The 19,180-nt window shown below is 40.2% G+C and overlaps 1 protein-coding gene across 1 annotated transcript; it reads left to right on the forward strand.

The window, feature by feature from the left end:
• The first annotated feature begins 394 nt into the window (after positions 1-394).
• Positions 395-14,392, forward strand: LOC124284655 (ubiquitin-like-conjugating enzyme ATG10). Its single transcript, XM_046720763.1, has 6 exons — positions 395-542; positions 1,679-1,819; positions 7,720-7,846; positions 11,999-12,096; positions 12,373-12,464; positions 13,753-14,392. Exons 1-6 carry the CDS (start codon positions 438-440, stop codon positions 13,829-13,831), a joined length of 642 nt encoding a protein of 213 aa, XP_046576719.1. The 5' UTR covers positions 395-437; the 3' UTR covers positions 13,832-14,392.
• The last annotated feature ends 4,788 nt before the right edge of the window (positions 14,393-19,180 follow it).

Genomic DNA, 19,180 nt, shown 5'->3' on the forward strand with positions numbered 1-19,180 from the left:
TACTGAACAACGGGTGTTGGGCTTTGTTTCTCAGTGCAGGCACTGTTCCCCTAGCTGCTATAGTCAATGGAACGATTTAAATAATAATGCGACGTAGCGTTGACCTATATTCCCCGAGATTTTGCTCAATAGTTTCTGGGGCTCCTCGAAACCGTCTTGGGTCGGACGAGTTTATTGATAAAGGGGTAACAGGATATTGTCTTTGTAAATATACATGAATTCGCACAGCAAACAAGCAAAATACCTTCGAAGATGACGGATTTAATAGTTATGGTACAGTTCAAAATAATTTGATAAAATTTAGAAGTATCGGAGCGACAAAGCGATCGTGATTCACCGAATTTCTTCCCCCTTACAGAGAAAATAGGTCACACTTTGGCCATTGTGTATCAGCGCTACCGTACACCTCCTACGTGGGCGGCTCAAGCAGAACAGAAATGGCGGCAGGTTCGATTTCTGGGACTGAATTCGCTAATCAAGCAAATATATTTTTTACACTGTCGGTCAAATATAACGATACTTGGGATTTGAAGTCATCGCCTGTAAGTTATTTGCGCAGTGTGTTCGCTTGTGCTCGCCACCCATAACTGCTTCGCTAGAAAGAACCACGCGCGACTCGGCACCCTTTGCGTTTCGCTGTATTCGGCGTGTGCCTAAAATTAGAAACTTGGCTGAATGCCCGATCCCCACGCGCTATAGCGGAATAAGCCTCCCGTGGTTACCTCCCCTGATGGTAGGAAATCCCGTTTTTCTAAAGCTAGACCAAAGTCGACAAGTTTGTTTGTACAACCTTCCATCGGCGTGTATAATCACAGCATAATGAACCCCCAAACCATGTCAGCCATGTCAGATTAGGTCCAGATCCACCATGGCTTAATACTGACAGAACCCGAGTATTTTTATGAACAATATATTATTTGTTGAACAAAATTATGGTGTATTACACCGTATTCCCATTCCCCAAGCGTGAACTCGTTAAAAGACCGGTCATTTCCAGTTACAGCTTGACTCTTCGTCACAGTTGTCATTTATTTAGGTTCCTCTCACGAACGTTCATGGACTCTGATAATCTCAACTCACCGCTCAGGATTTTCACTTATTGTGATAAACTCAAGTTTTGATTTGTGGGAGATAATTAATATTTATCAACATTTTGATATTAACGGAAAGTGTATAGAGTCAAATTTAATTGAAAATTTTGTTCAAAACGTTCAGAGTTTAAGTTTTAATGGCCAGTACTACAGTTTGTTGTTTATTAAAACTAAATGGCCTGGTCAAAATCCTCACAGATATTAGGAATCCATTGCTAGATTGTTCTTCATCTCACAACCCAAGAGCCAAAAGCTTATGTTCAACTTGCATGTTGTAACAGACAACTGACAAGATCAGGTGGTCAGGCTCATTGACTGGTGGCCATGATGTCAACCACAGGGTTCTCCGGTCAGGCTTGAATAGTTTCAGATCTCTATCATGTGGCTGGAATATTGCCGAGAGCTAAGAGCAATAAACACTTGCCAATACGTAAATTTGATGGATGCAGTGTCTCAATACCCATGTTGAATCAACTTCTGGTTTCCCTGCCTCATAATGTATCATTTAGTTGTTAAAAAGTATTCTACTTCTTCAAAACTAATTCACTCCCATACAACAGTTATACAAACTCTGATGTTTATTTCAGCATAACAGAAATGAAGTTTATCTTACTAAGCGATGCAACATTGAAGTCGCAGAAAATAAGCAGGTATCTACCAATCAGAAGCAGTCTAGTAGTCAGACAGCCAATCAGAGTATTGCAGAAGAGGAGGATGTTGATGTAGAGGTATTGATGATCTTCATTCTTGCTTGAAGCACATGAAAGTCCTTCACCCACACAGGCCCACCCACCCAACCACATTTAGTGGCCACCCCACCCCACACATTCAGTAGACCGCCTCCGTGGTGTAGTGGTTAGAGCGTCCGCCCGGACAGCGGAAGGTCGCGGGTTCGATCCCTGACCACGTCATACCAAAAGACGTTAAAATATGGTACTTGTTGGTCCCTGCCTGGCGCTGGGCATTAATGGGTACAACAAGGACTGGTCGGCTCAGAGTCAGTATAATGTGTCTGAGTGGGGCATTCATGCTTCACTGCGGCATGGTATTTCAGTGGGCTAGCACTATAAAACTAGCTTCAGTCTGGGCTAGTACACACATATGCATGGTGATGTGTGGTCTTGTACAAGGAGCACAGGTCACTAATCAGTTGACGTCAAGCAACATTGGTCATGAAGAGGTCTTGGATGGGTGACCATGTTTGGCAGCATGACCCCAAAATGTTTCTTTGACTTCAGTCCTGCCCCACAACAAAGCATAAGTCACACAAGGTGGTTTCACCTTAGGCAAGTGACTTTGTTAAAAAATGCCTCTGTTCACCCAGCAGTGAATGGGTACCTGGTGGAATGAGATGTCATAAGACCTAGTGCTCCCAGGCAGCATGGGTTGTCGTGCACACTGATCCATTTACTGGGGGAATAATATTAGGGCCTTGAGCATGCACCTTTTGATTGGAAGTTGGCGCACCTACATTTGTTTTTAATTTACTTGCAACAAACTTTTCCACCCTTCACCCATGCACTGTTCCTACACCAATCCCCCAACACCACATTGAAAGCCTGTCTTTCTTCAGCAACACATGTTTGTGAGGAGACTCACAGGATCCGCTGTTCATGCTTGCTTACTTGGTTGATGCAGGTCATATCCCCTACGCTGATGTCTGCCTATGATGTCAATCACTGGATTGTCTGGTCCAGATCTCTCTAATGATGTCAGTCACTGAATTGTCTCGTCCAGACTTTTCTATGATGTCAATCACTGGATTGTTTGGTCCAGATCTTTCTAATGATGTCAGTCACTGATTGTCTGGTCCAGACTTTTCTATGATGTCAATCACTGATTTCTAATGATGTCAGTCACTGATTGTCCGGTCCAGACTTTTCTATAATGACAATCACTGGATTGTCTGGTCCAGATCTTTCTAATGATGTCAGTCACTGATTGTCTGGTCCAGACTTTTCTATGATGTCAATCACTGGATTGTCTGGTCCAGATCTTTCTAATGATGTCAGTCACTGATTGTCTGGTCCAGACTTTTCTATAATGACAATCACTGGATTGTCTGGTCCAGATCGTTCTAATGATGTCAGTCACTGATTGTCTGGTCCAGATCTCTCTAATGCTGTCAGTCACTGATTGTCTGGTCCAGACATTTTCTTATAATATCAATCACTGGATTGACTGGTCCAGATCTTTCTAATGCTGTCAGTCACTGAATTTTATGGTTCAGTCACAATTATTTACAGATCGTTGTCATATAGCTTGCATCTTGCTGAGTGTGGTTTTAAACTACAACAGAATTACAAAGCTTCACAAATATGCCACACCCACCATAAGTGTAGAAAAGGTGCTGATATATTTTCAGATTTGGATATTGAGACTGTAAGGCAATGGATAAGAAAATGTTTTTATGGGTGCCATTGTTTCATTTTGTTGTTCTTTGCAGTGTTTCAACTATTGTTTTCAGGTTTGTTTTGATAACATCAGTACTATTTTATCCAATTTTCAAGTGTATACTTTCGTTTTCCAGCTGATTTATGTCGTTATTATCTTGATAACTTGAATAATCACTCATGACATCAACCACTAGTTTATCCAGACTTCATCAGCAATAGGATACCTTGGTATAAACAAACACTGTTGTGTCAACCTGAAGTAAAAACTTGCTCCCTGCGAATTCCTTATTTAGTCGACCTTGGGTAACTCCATGTATTTGCATAGGTCCCTTCAACTTCAACATACCAGTGTTTGACGCTGATGTCTGCCTATGATGTCAATCACTGGATTGTCTGGTCCAGATCTCTCTAATGATGTCAGTCACTGAATTGTCTCGTCCAGACTTTTCTATGATGTCAATCACTGGATTGTTTGGTCCAGATCTTTCTAATGATGTCAGTCACTGATTGTCTGGTCCAGACTTTTCTATGATGTCAATCACTGGATTGTCTGGTCCAGATCTTTCTAATGATGTCAGTCACTGATTGTCTGGTCCAGACTTTCCTATAATGACAATCACTGGATTGTCTGGTCCAGATCGTTCTAATGATGTCAGTCACTGATTGTCTGGTCCAGACTTTTCTATGATGTCAATCACTGGATTGTCTGGTCCCGATCTCTCTAATGATGTCAGTCACTGATTGTCTGGTCCAGACTTTTCTATGATGTCAATCACTGGATTGTCTGGTCCAGATCTTTCTAATGATGTCAGTCACTGATTGTCCGGTCCAGACTTTTCTATAATGACAATCACTGGATTGTCTGGTCCAGATCGTTCTAATGATGTCAGTCACTGATTGTCTGGTCCAGACTTTTCTATGATGTCAATCACTGGATTGTCTGGTCCAGATCTTTCTAATGATGTCAGTCACTGATTGTCTGGTCCAGACTTTTCTATAATGACAATCACTGGATTGTCTGGTCCAGATCGTTCTAATGATGTCAGTCACTGATTGTCTGGTCCAGATCTCTCTCTAATGCTGTCAGTCACTGATTGTCTGGTCCAGACATTTTCTTATAATATCAATCACTGGATTGACTGGTCCAGATCTTTCTAATGCTGTCAGTCACTGAATTTTATGGTTCAGTCACAATTATTTACAGATCGTTGTCATATAGCTTGCATCTTGCTGAGTGTGGTTTTAAACTACAACAGAATTACAAAGCTTCACAAATATGCCACACCCACCATAAGTGTGGAAAAGGTGCTGATATATTTTCAGATTTGGATATTGAGACTGTAAGGCAATGGATAAGAAAATGTTTTTATGGGTGCCATTGTTTCATTTTGTTGTTCTTTGCAGTGTTTCAACTATTGTTTTCAGGTTTGTTTTGATAACATCAGTACTATTTTATCCAATTTTCAAGTGTATACTTTCGTTTTCCAGCTGATTTATGTCGTTATTATCTTGATAACTTGAATAATCACTCATGACATCAACCACTAGTTTATCCAGACTTCATCAGCAATAGGATACCTTGGTATAAACAAACACTGTTGTGTCAACCTGAAGTAAAAACTTGCTCCCTGCGAATTCCTTATTTAGTCGACCTTGGGTAACTCCATGTATTTGCATAGGTCCCTTCAACTTCAACATACCAGTGTTTGACTGTAGGTGAAATCTTGCTGTATCTGATGTTAAACAATGACTTCACCTCACCCACTGAATCATGGTTGTCACAGCCAGTTAGCTTTGTGCAAGCCGTTTCCATGTTGAACTTGATGTTGAAGGGACAAGTATCTGCTTGTCTGTTGACTGATCCAGATCAAGTTAAGATAACAGCTGCTGTCAGCCATGTTACAGAAATTCAGTGAAGCGTGGAATATGTCAGACACATTAGTTGTACAAAGTCTTGTTAAAACTAAGTTCATGTTTCACACAATCCACCCACACCTAATATTACACCCATAAAATTTGAATTATGTTTGTGCACTTTTAAGAAACCTCTTTTCACTTCAGATTTCAATTTCTATCTTACTTCTTTTTGAACATGCCGTTCTTAGTGTTAGAAGGAAATGCTCTTATGTCTCTGCATGTTTTTGAGGGGCAGGGTCATGACCAAAAGAGGTCATATGGTAGATTTTAGGTCAGTCTTCTAAATGTGGGACTTACAAAGGAAATGGGGCAGTGGGGTAGCCCAGTAGTTGAAGCGTTCGATGTTCACGCTGAAGACACGGGTTCGATTCCCCACATGGGTACAATGTGTAAAGCCCATTTTTGGTGTCCCCTTGCCGTGATATTGCTGGAATATTGCTAAAGCGGAGTAAAACTAAACTCACTCACTCACTCACTCCACTCCACTCCACTCCACTCCACTCCACTCCACTCCACTCCACTCCACTCCACTCCACTCACTCTCACTCACTCACTCACTCACTCACTCACTCACTCACTCACTCACTCACTCACTCACTCACTCACTCAGGAAAAATAAAAATGTCCTACCTTCGTGCTCAGTCAGTATTTAAGTTTGCCAGACCGAAGGGAATAACATAGGTTCCCTACTGAAGTCTAGAATGATTTGGCAGCCCAGATTGCCTCAGCTCTAGACAAAATATTTAGGATTGTTCTCGGCTCTAGTTTGATTTGTTTTGAAGGTAAACTTTCTTTTTGTACTTTTTAGATATACTACCCATCAAAAGTTTAGACTCACTAGTGTAAATGTAGCCACTTACTTCAGTCAACTGTTATAAACTAGATTTTGCAAAATATTCCATCCTGTTTTAATGTACTGTTTACACATGAACTGAAGTATTGTAAAACAAATTCGTAACGTTGAAAAGATTATTGTCATGAGTTCAATAAATGATGAAACTCAGTGAAAATTGGCGAATTCTTAACAAAACTGTACACCAAAACGCAGCTGTTCACTTGCACGATATTTGCACATACATTTCAGCAATTTGATGCATGATCCTCATGCAATTCATCTGCACAAGGGTTTGCAGTTGGTTCCCCCAAGTTAGTGGAGAAATGCTTCTCCGATTTAACCACATATATATACATAACGTATAATGAATGCTTTAAGTGAGTCTAAACTTTTGATTGGTAGTATACATGTAACTGCATTTATTGTTAAATAAGATAACTAGGATCAACTGTGTGTCTATATTAATGTCAAAGTCAAGAAACACAAGAGTGTTATTATCTGGTCCATCAGGCGTTATAACAGTTATAGTATATACATCCAGGTTATCAGTGATATAGTTGCATGCTTAGCCTCACAGTTTGTGTTATTACATGATACAAGTCTTAGTGTGCAACACTGTATTTAAAAGCTGATATGTATTACTATTTGGCTAATGTGTGCATCCTGTACATTCTTGTGGAATGTATTGTGTTTATATCCCAGGATGTACACTTCTAATCAGTAGGTTGCCAGTTGTTGCCTAAATTGGTTATGCAGAGTTGTTTCCCTTAGTTGTGTGAGCTTTCAGTGGTCATAGTTTAAAATCCAAGATCACTGCCTCTAATAAAGTGGTAATCAATTCTACCTTGCTCTTCTTTTTGGATGGGGGTAGGGTGTTGGAGGGGAAGGAATGATTCCATCCATTTAAACATGCTGTGCTTTAACTGACAAATTGTTCAAAGCAGTATCTCCAGTTTACTCACTCACATTCTCGTGAGTCTTAACATTCTCGTAAAATTTGGTCTTCAGCAACCCATGCTTGTCTCAAGAAGTGACTGACTGGATCATGTTTGTTTGGGGTTTTTTGTTCATGGTTTAATACAGCACTCAACAATACAGCTATATATTGTTAAATAAGTGAATGTGGTCCAGACAATCCAGTGATCAACAGCATGAGCATTGATCTACACAATTTGTATATGATGACTTGTGTCAACCAAGTCAGCAATCCCAACCACCCGATCCCATTAGTCCCCTCTTACGACTAGTTTGGTTTGCTGAAGGCCAGTTCTAAACCAGATCTACACGGGCATCTGGATCATGTGGATGGGCTCACCTAGTTAGTTGTCATTATGGTTTAGATCAATGCTCATGATATCAGTCTCCAGATTCCATTACATGCAGATGTCTAATAGCAGGAATGTTTCTCTGTGCGGCTTGAAACAACAAACACCATTACAAATGGTGGAAGTTTAACTAGTGGCCTTGTTTCCCCTTCCAGGAGAGTGATGCAGCATGTCTGACAACAACACCTCCACCATCATCTTCAGTGTGCCAGTTTGAGTACCACATCGTCTACAGTGCCAGCTATGGGGTGCCAGTTCTGTACTTCAATGCATACACACAAGGTATGCACAAATAGTCACACTGCAGAGAAAGAAATGTATTTTTGTTTGTATCTTTTTCAAATGTGCGAAAAAGGGTTTAAGAGTTTGTTTGATGTGTATTGCTGTTCTCAACATATTTCCAGCAATAAGCAGGGGCGTAGCTACCATTATAAAAAAAAGCCAGCTTACACATGATTGTTGCTGAAAAGGTTGGGCAACCCCTCATTACTATCTCAATATGAAGCTTTGCAACCTATCGGGCTTACATGAAAAGAATGGCTTGCTATGTGCCTGATAAGACAGTGACCAAGAGTTGCCAAGAGAGCATCCATTGACCTTGTGTTTCCCTAGTCTCAGCACCATTAGAGGGCCTGCATGAATTTCAAAGACTGTAATACTTGCAATATTTAAAGAATCAGCTGATCTATATTGTGGAACATTGCATTCGTAATGTGATCATATGTATATCATTCAGCCTTTTTTGTCCAGTTTTCTTGTAAAAGTACATTTGTTACTGGTTTCAACAATAAACATAAGCCTAAGGCGCATTTTAAATGTGACCTTCAGGTACATGGCCCCAGGGGTGGATACAACTTTTTGAGAAATGGGGCGTGCACAGTTCATTGTCACCCGTTTACACGAGAGTTTCAATGATCATTTAATAAACTTTCAGGATAAAAGGGGGTGTACGTGCCGCGCACGCACACACGCATGCACACACACACACATTGGATCCGCCCGTGGGAATGTAGATTCTCTGCTCTGTACCATAACCATAAGGACTTTGCAAATGACGCTTTAATTCATGGAATTTGGTCCCTTGACTGTATCATGCTATGCAATACTCATTATTGCACAGTATGCAAGTGAATATGTTTTTTGTGCCATTTCCGCAATATTCCTGTGATGTGATGACAGGGACATCAGAAGTGCTCTTCACACATTGTATGGGGAGTTAAATCTGTGTCTTCGCTATGACAAATGAATGCTTTAACCGTAGGCTTCCACACTACTATCATGATAGGGCACGATTGCAATCTAATATTAATGTCCACATACACAAAATGCATATTAAAAAAAATTTCCTATTTGTATCTGACTCAACTTTACTTTGCCTAACAACGTTGATCTTTGGACATAAATAATACAACTGACATTTATCTATCATACTACATCACTAAATCCTGTGTTATGATTAATTGAACAGGCTTTCTGGGGCTTGACATCATCAGCCTGTTTGTTTATTTGTTTATTTAAAATCAAGACAGTCATCAAAGATCTGGGGGGCAGTGGTGTAGCCCAGTGGTTGAAGCGTTCACTCGTCATGCTGAAGACCCTGGTTTGATTCCCCACATGTGAACTATGTGTGAAGCCCATTTCTGGTGGAATATTGCTAAAAGTGGCATAAAACTAAACTTACTCTCTCACTCAATCTAGTCTATTGTATTTTGTAGTTAAAGTGGTGAAGGCTTCTGCGTTTCAAATTTAATATATTTTTGGGCCTGGCTTTTACCAGATTTTGTCAGGTACAACTGGGTATTTACTTCAACATATGCCAGGTGGAAGTTAAATCAAGCACTTTAAATGAAGTGATACGGGGGTGGCTTTGACACTATACATTAGTAGAGTGAATAGGCAAAGATCAGGAAAAACATCAAGGTTAAAATGAACTGTAAAACATGAGGCTATGTACAATGTTTTTATTTATGAAATGTTCCACTGGCTTAATCAATGAATTTACTTATTTTTAGTTGTTGTTTTCAATGGGGTCATTGAGATATGAAAAAAACATACACATTTCTGTTGACTTTCGTGATACATGAATGAAATGTTATAAAGCACAGTGAACTTTACATGGCAACAAACAGCACACTGTTTTGATCAGGGCACCTACATCTCTATCTCATGATCAGGCACTGAAATATACTGGACAAAAATAGTTAGGGATATATGTAAATTTTGAAATTATGAATAATGATCTATTTATTCATTGACACACTGATAAGATATCAATCATAAAAATACCAATATCCCTACCCGGTAACTTATTTTGTCCAGTATACTTTGTGATTTAATGGTATTTAAGAATTCATTTAAACTTTTTCTGCATTCTTAGAAGTTTATTACTGAAAATGAGAATACACACAAGTAAATCACCAAATTATATCAGAGCTCCAGATAAGATTTAGCTCATGTGGGTACTGTACCCACTGTATTTTTTTGGGGTGGGTATTATGAATGTTGAGTGGGTATTTCTTTTTCTGTTACCCACTGCTTTCAAATATATGCGTATTTCAGTCATTTTACTCACCTAAGTATATGCCATTGAGTAAGTTTACTAAGCAGGTATGCTCTGCCTTATGTCATACCTAAGCAAAACCAACTTAAATATAATGGAAATGATTTCATAAAAAATCACTCATCCTATACTCACAGTACAACTCTTGTCCTTTACTAACAGTACAACTTGATAGCAGTTGATGTGTTTTTCGTTACGCAAGCGACTTTTTATAAATATAATCCATACACATTTGTTTTAAACTTTCTGCGTATCTAACATTTTAAATGCGTAATTGGTACGTAACAATTATTTTTCAATGCGTAATTTTATGTGTATTTTACCCAGATACGCAGCTTATCTGGGCCTCTGTTATATGTTAAAAAGTCCATAAATGCAAAACATATTGAAAACAAATTGAAATGTGTCAACTATTAAAACTTTACTGCAAATAATTGTACTTTTGCTCACAGTATAAACTGTATTTTTGGTAATCTATTTGTGCTACTTGTTACAAATACAAGCGATATACAAACTGCAGTGATACAGCTAGAATATTGCACAGTCAGCATGACAACACCCACAGCTGTCAATAATCAGGGCAGACAGAGTTACCTCCCTTAGATAACTTAACTCATCAGAGTGAGATCATCAATGTTCAGTGGGCTTGCTCAAGTATCTCATTATGTGCACAATAATTAACTATTGCAAATGAATAAATTTAAATAACCTTTTTTGTCATAAAGCCATTAATAAGTGCAGAAAATCTTATTCAGATTCAATATCATTTGGAAAAAATAACATTCATCGATAAAATATAGTCTTCGAATGGCATTTAGAGTGAGTGAGTAAGGTTTTACGCTGCTTTTAGCAAAATTCCATCAATATCACGGTGGGGTACACCAGAAATGAGCTTCACACCTTGTACCCATGTGGAGAATCAAACCCAGGTCTTCGGCGTGACGAGTGAACGATTTATCCACTAGGCTACCCGAATGGCATTTAGAAGTGATGCACAGAAGGAAGAGAGTTTTTATGGATAACAAATTCTTCATTATGAGGAACACAATGTTTCGGGAGTATATCCTTACTCCTTCATCAGGTGAATGAATGGTATGGGCGGAGAGCATATATATGTACATGTAAGAACAACAAAAGTAATGAGACAACAATCGAGCAAATGGAAGCCAGCACAAACAGTTAATTAGCACTGAATGGATGCTAACACTTAACAGTTAATTAGCGCTGAATATACAGTGTTTGAATATGTTAAATAAGTAAATTAGAATTCTAATTGAAATGTGACCTGTGAAGTTCCGGGGTAGAATAGGTCTTCAGCAACCCATGTGCTTGCCATAAAGGCGACTATGCTTGTCGTAAGAGGCGACTAACGGGATCGGGTGGTCAGTTTCGCTGACTTGGTTGACACATGTCATGGGTTCCCAATTGTGCAGATCGATGCTCATGCTGTTGATCACTGGATTGTCTGGTCCAGACTAGATTATTTACAGACCACCACCATATAGCTGGGATATTGCTGAGTGCAGCGTAAAACTAAACTCACTCACTCACTCACTCACTCTAATTGAAATGAATTTTAAGATTTTTTTATGACAGGCTGGTATTATGAATACACATTATGTAGCTTATACCAAGACTTTAAATACATGCAAATATATTGACCCATGTACCTTTGAAAATCTGGGTTAGAATTGTTCTTCCTGGAACACATGTTCACCCAAGACCCGGGTTCGATTCCCCACAGGGGTACAATGTGTGAAGCCCATTTTGGGTGTCCCCCGCCGTGATATTGCTGGAATATTGCTAAAAGCAGCGTAAAAACATACTCTCTCATTGATGTTGTAAAGATTACCAGTATTTATGTTGATTTTTAGATGGGAGACTTCTGTCACTCGACAGTGTGTGGAACAGTGTACCCCAACATTACCAAGACAGATTTCAACATGAACGATGGACCACTCTCACACAGCAGGTGCTCCATGATAATATAGACATTTGTTGTAGCAAAATTAACATACTTGGAAGCAATAGTTGCTACGCAGTTGAGAACCGTCATAGAAAATATAATTGAAAACAACCAAAGTTCAACCACACAGTATTCAACAAAGCCTTGACTTGATGATTATCTAAGTTGTGTGAACAAGATAGTGATTTTTCGTTAACTTGCAATAAAGTTAGATGTTTCAGCCCTTTTTGGCCTTGGTATGAATTGTGTAGCTGATACTCCTGTTCCTTGTTGTGCATACAGGAACACCCAATCCTAGGCCGGCCATTCTTTCAACTCCACCCTTGTCATACTGCAGACCTCATGAGTAAACTGATTCCAGAGAGCTGTTCAGGGTAAGCTAAAGGTTCAGCCAGAACTAAGCAGCTGTTCAGGGTAAGCTAAGGGATCAGCCAGAACCAAGCAGCTGTTCAGGGTAAGCTAAGGGATCAGCCAGAACCAAGCAGCTGTTCAGGGTAAGCTAAGGGATCAGCCAGAACCAAGCAGCTGTTCAGGGTAAGCTAAGGGATCAGCCAGAACTAAGCAGCTGTTCAGGGTAAGCTAACGGATCAGCCAGAACTAAGCATCTGTTCAGGATAAGCTAAAGGTTCAGCCAGAACTAAGCATCTGTTCAGGGTAAGCTAAGGGATCGGCCAGAACCAAGCATCTGTACAGGGTAAGTTAAGGTGAGGTGAGGTGAGGTGAAATTGGGTTTAACGTCGTGCTTGAGAATATTTCGCTCATATGACGACGTGCATGCGTGTGTATGTGTATGTGCGGCTGCTTGTACTAGCCCAGACTTAAGCTGGTTTTATAGTGCTAGCTCACTGAGATACCATGCCGCAGTGAAGCATGAATACCCCACTCAGACACATTATATTGACTCCAAGCCGACCAGTCCTTGTTGTACCCATTAATGCCGAGCGCCAGGCAGGGACCAACAAGTACCATATTTTAACGTCTTTTTGGTATGACGCGGTCGGGGATCGAACCCGCGACCTTCCGCTCTCCGGGCGGACGCTCTAACCACTACACCACTGAGGCGGTCGGGTAAGCTAAGGGATCAGCCAGAAGGGATCAGGTCCAGGTCTTGTGTGCTGTACAAGAAATACTAAGGGAGGAGACTGGGCCCCAGTACATGGGCAAGGCCCACCTAGAGATCACTTGGGTGTGGGGATCTGTACAAGATAGACAAAGGGAAGAGGCTGGCTCATGTAACTGTGTAAGGTTGACTAAGATATCAGCTGGGCCTGGGAGCAGTACAAGTATTAACTGAAAGAAGTACGTTTGAGATCACCTAGATTTTGATAGTTGCATAAGAGACACTGGAGTATATTAGCTAATATAGGGATCCAAGGTGAACAGGGTCACAATGGATCAGTGAACTCTGGGGGGATTAGCTAGATCCGAAAACAGTTGTACAAGGTACACTGGAGGATTAGCTAGAGCCAGACAACAACATGTGGTACACTAGGTGGAACATTAGTCAACTAGTGTATTAAGTACACTCAATCAAAGAATCTAACCATGGTGTTAGGATAGCAAAAACATGACAAATCATTTATTAACAACTTAATTGTACATTACCAAAATATTACCATTTGAAAATGCTCAACTTTTAATTGTTTATTTTTTCCTTTGCAGAAATTACCTCCTTAGCTGGTTAAGTGCTGTTGGGCCTGTAGTAGGACTGAAGGTTCCCTTGTCTTACGTCACAAGTTGAGAACTACAAAGTAAAACTTCAGAACACTTCAAGGAAGGCAGCTTGCTTTTCCTACATCACAAATTGAACACCACCCGGAATAGATCTAACTTGTCTTACATCACCATGAGGGAAGCCAGCTGGCGTGTCCAGCATCATATGCCAAACACTGTAAGAGAAGGCTGATATCTTTACCTGCATCACAAGCTGAACACCATGAGAGAAGAAGGCAGGCTTGTCCTACGTCAAATGCCAAACACCGTAAGAGAAGGCTGATATCTTTACCTGCATCACAAGCTGAACACCATGAGTGAAGAAGACGGATGTGTCCTTCGTCATATGCCAAACTCCATAAGAGAAGGCTGATATCTTTACCTGCATCACAAGCTGAACACCATGAGAGAAGAAGACGGATGTGTCCTTCGTCATATGCCAAACTCTATAAGAGAAGGCTGATATCTTTACCTGCATCACAAGTTGAACACCATGAGAGAAGAAGACGAATGTGTCCTTCGTCTTACGTCATATGCCAAACACCATAAAGAAGGCTGATATCTTTACCTGCATCTCAAGTTGAACACCATGAGAAGAAGACGGAGCCATATGCCAAACTCCATAAGAGAATGTGTCCTTACCGCATCACAATGCCAAACACCGCCATATGCCAAACTCTATAAGAGAAGGCTGATATCTTTACCTGCATCACAAGCTGAACACCATGAGAGAAGAAGGCAGGCTTGTCCTACGTCAAATGCCAAACACCATAAACAAGGCTAATATCTTTACCTGTATCGCAAGCTGAACACCATGAGAGAAGAAGGCGGGCTTGTCCTACGTCCTATCCCACACCACAGGTTATGTTAAAATTTGTGACCTATATGTACATTCTCTGTAGGAATAACTGAACATTGATGGGCCTGATTGTTATCACAATAAAAGATGTCAGTCCTGTCTCACAGAGTTGGTTGGATAATTCCTGGATTATATATAAGGACAGTTCAGAATGCAAACATACACATCAGAAACATGTCCTAAAAGATGTTTTTGTTACATTATTGTGTATTGTGTTTTGAATGAGGGTTTGCCCAGATGGGGGTTGGAGGCACTTTCAGAACCCAGCCCTGGATCTTGGATCACTCACTGACAATAAGCAGATGCACCTTAGTCTCAGGACCGGTTCTGATAAGGCGATCACCTTGTACAATGATGACCTTACCACAAGAATAAGAGAACTGTTAAGATCAGGAATCCCCTCAATGGTTGTAGTTATGTGTATTGTTACTGATGCTATGAAACATTTACAGAAGATGGTGGCTTCATGTGTTTTAGTAACATCACAATCAATTGAAGTCGCCCATCTTTGAAGCTGGTTAGCTGCAGGAATATAGGAAATGGATTCTCACCCTCGTGTGTTTTTGTATCAGATAAATCCCGGTCACTGATGAACCTTTCTTTATAACTCTAAGTAAGATCTGTTTAACATGACCAACAGACTGGGGCGGTGGGGTAGCCTAGTTGTTAACGCGTTCGCTGGTCACGCCGAAGGCACGGGTTCGAATCCCCAACAGAGCGGAGCACAATCCCACCATCGTTCCACTTGTTATCACAACACCGCCCACAGTGGAAGTAAGGGGGATAATGAACTTGACTGACCGTCCATGATATTATTTTCATATCTCTAAAATTAAAAAGAAACTTTTTCATCTTATTATTGACTTGGACTCAGTTCACAAGGATGTGGGTTATTCTAAAGCGTAAAACTACCGGGTTTTTTTTCAGTAAGCACCACATAATGACAATTTTGTAAACTGGCTCATTCTGGGATGTAATCTTGAAGAGATTTCTTGTATTCTTGGTTTGTTATTCATTGTTAACGCCACACTGCATAACGTTCCCGTTAGGTGTATAGACAAGCCAATGATTGACTTTATGAGCATTGATCGACATAAACCAGATACGATGGCATGCGTCTTTGTTACAAGAGTGAGTGAGTTTAGTTTTACGCCGCACTCGGCAATATTCCAGCTATATGGCTGCGTTCTGTAAATAATTGAGTCTGGACCAGACAATCCAGTGATCAACAGCATGATCATCGATCTCTGCAATTGGGAACCGATAACATGTGTCAACCAAGTCAGCGAGTCTGACCACCCGATCCCGTTAGTCGCCTCTTACGACAAGCATGGGTTACTGAAGGTTCATTCTAACCCGGACCTTCACGGGTACTTTGTTACAAGACGTAACTACATAATTTGGAGGAGGTACCTGGATCCTGATTGTCTGGGAACGTATGTAGTATGGGGTTCATCTCCAATCTGTTGCTTCCACCGAAAACTCCATTCTGAAGATGCCGCCTCCCAGGTGTAGTGGTTAGAGCGTCCGCCCGGAGATCGGCTGCGTCATACCAAAAGACGTTACAATATGGCCTGCCGCTCGGCATTAATGGGGACAAGGACTGGTCGGCTCGGAGTCCGTATAATGTGTCTGAGTGGGGAATTCATGCATGGTATCTCGGTGAGCTAGCACTATAAAACCAGCTTAAGTCTGGGCTAGTACAAGCAGCCACATATACACACGCATGCACGTCGTCATATGAGCGAAATATTCTTAAGTGCGACTTTAAACCCAATATAACCTCACCTCACCTCACCTCACCTCACCATTCTGAAGACACTAAAACATTATCAGCAAAGAATGCAAACGGAACAAGTATATCCCTGACCATGACCTGGGTGGGGTAGCCTAGTCGTTAAAGCGTTCGCTCGTCACGCGCGAAGCCCCGGGTTCTATTCTCAACATGGTGAAGCCCACTTCGGGAGTCCCCCCTCCGTTATATTACTGGAATATTGCTAAAAGTGACGTAATCCCTTTCTCTCAATTAGCTGAAGTAGATGGCTGCAGCGTTGAACATATGACACAGTTGTGAGTAAGCATGGCCAATGAACGCTTGAACCACCTGTTTTCCCCAGGGGTAGGACACACTAACCCTGGTGACAGAACATGGGCTGTGACTTCGATATTTCCCAATCATTGGGTTGGTTGGCAGGTGCGTAGCAAGCCAATTTGTTCGTGTATAAGCCCGATAGGTTGCAAAGCTTTATGTTTAGATAGTATTGAGCGCTTGCCCAACTTTCATTTTGTATGAAACCTGTATTGTTATCAACGTTTGTTGATTTTATTAACTTCAAAATGTTATCTTATCAATATTTTGAAATCATAAGAAGGAGAACTTGGAGTAGTTAACCATCAATTCATGCAGAAAAATCATTTGATTGAAATGTGACTTCCTCATATTCAAATATGTTTTGACATTGTTTAACACATGGTGACTGTGTTATTTGCCGTTCAGGTGTCAGACAAGGCTGTATTTTAATTCCTTTTCTGTTTACATTTTTTTATCAATGAATTAGCTGTGCAAATATGTGATAACTGTACAAACGGGATCCCGTTACACCCTGATTTAACTCAATTATTTTTGTTACTCTTTGCGGATGATATTGTCTTACTTTCTAGCACCATAAGTGGTCTACAGAAACAAATTGATCAACTTGAAATCTATTCTGATGAATGGAATTTGGAGTAAAACAAAGGTTATTGTTTTAAAGAATGGCAGGAAACTTTCAAAAGGGGAGAAATGGATTTACAAAGGCGAAAAACTATAAACTATAAACGTATGTAAATATCTTGGAGTCATCTTTCGTGGATTAACCACACAAAACAGGTATCTGTACAAGCCCTTAAGGTTTTGATAAATATGATTAATAATATTCATATTCTTTTAGGAAATATCATATAAATCATTCTTTAAAATATTTGATGTTAAAGTGAGTGAGTGAGTTTAGTTTTACGCCGCACTCAGCTATATTCCAGCTATATGGCGGCGGTCTGTAAATAATCGAGTCTGGACCAGACAATCCAATGATCAACATTATGAGCATCGATCTGATGTTAAAGTTAGCCCAATACTGTTATATGGATCAGAAATATGGGGTTTGAATAATTATGAATCTTATAGATAAAGTCCATTTATATGCATGCAAAAAATATCTCGGTGTGAAATGTAGCACATGTAGCACTATGGTATACGGCGAGTGTGGTAGATTTCCATTATACATATGTTCTACTATTAAAGTTATAAAGTACTGGTTACGATTGTTACCTATGCCATGTCATAGATTTCCTAAGAAATGTTATTATATGATGATAGTATATGATAAAAAAGGGAAAAGAAATTGGGTAACCTATGTAAGGGAATTTTACACAAAACGGGATATGGTTATGTTTGGAATAATCAAAACTCCCAACCAGAAAATTCTTTTATTATGTCACTGACCCATGAATGAAAGACATCTATCAACACACATGGCTTAAATCAATCAATCTATCCTCTAAATGTCTGTATTATAAACACTTGAAATCTCAACTATGCCAAGAATATATTATTTATCAAAAATCACTGTAAAGAAATTCCGTGTAGCTTTATCCCGTTTTCACTGCTCATCGCACGAGTTGCTTGTTGGAACTGGGCGTTATATGAATATTCCGCGTAACCATAGAATTGGCAACCTCTGTAACGTTAATGCTGTAGAAGACGAATACAGTTTTCTTTTTATCTGCCCCGCCTTTGAAAACCTTAGAAAGAAATATTTAACCTACTATTATACCCTTCCAAATGAACTAAAAATGACTACATTTTGTATATCATTAACAAATGAAAATGAATTACAGAACCTGTCAATGTACATCTATTTTGCATTTATACATAGAAAACCTGCTACGCCCCTGGTTGGGTGTTTAGCGGTGCGTTCAGAAATATTCCAGCTACTGGTATCTGGCGGGTAAATAATAGAGTCTTTACCAGGCAATCCAGTGATCAAGAGCATGAACATCGATTTACGCAAATGGGAAACGATGACATGTGTCAACCAAGTCAGCGAGCCTGACCACCTGAACCCGTTAGTCGCTCTTACAAGCATGGGTTGCTGAAGACCAATTCTAACCCGGATCTTTACGGGTCCCAATCACTGGGTCTCCAGCACCCAATGCACTGAAAGATTCAAAACACTTCCGCCCTACGTACTGATTGTATATCTTTGTAACACACATAAGGCTGTACATAACAGGGAAGTCGCACGAAGGATGTCATACAGGAAGATGGTTGTGATTATCTGTCTGAGATCAATGACTTGGCGACCTGTGCAGTAACGCCCTTACTTTTACATACGGAAACATTTGACACTGAATAATAATCTAGTATATCAATTCCATAAGGCTCATTGTTCATTTGCAGAATTATCATGTAGTCATGTGACAGGGCTCCACCATTCTCTAGTAGATGCTGAGTCATGTTTATGAAAAGAACACTATCAC

The sequence above is a fragment of the Haliotis rubra genome, unplaced genomic scaffold (assembly GCF_003918875.1).
Source record: "Haliotis rubra isolate DU_JTF1 unplaced genomic scaffold, ASM391887v1 Scf340, whole genome shotgun sequence".
Lineage (NCBI taxonomy): Eukaryota > Metazoa > Mollusca > Gastropoda > Lepetellida > Haliotidae > Haliotis > Haliotis rubra.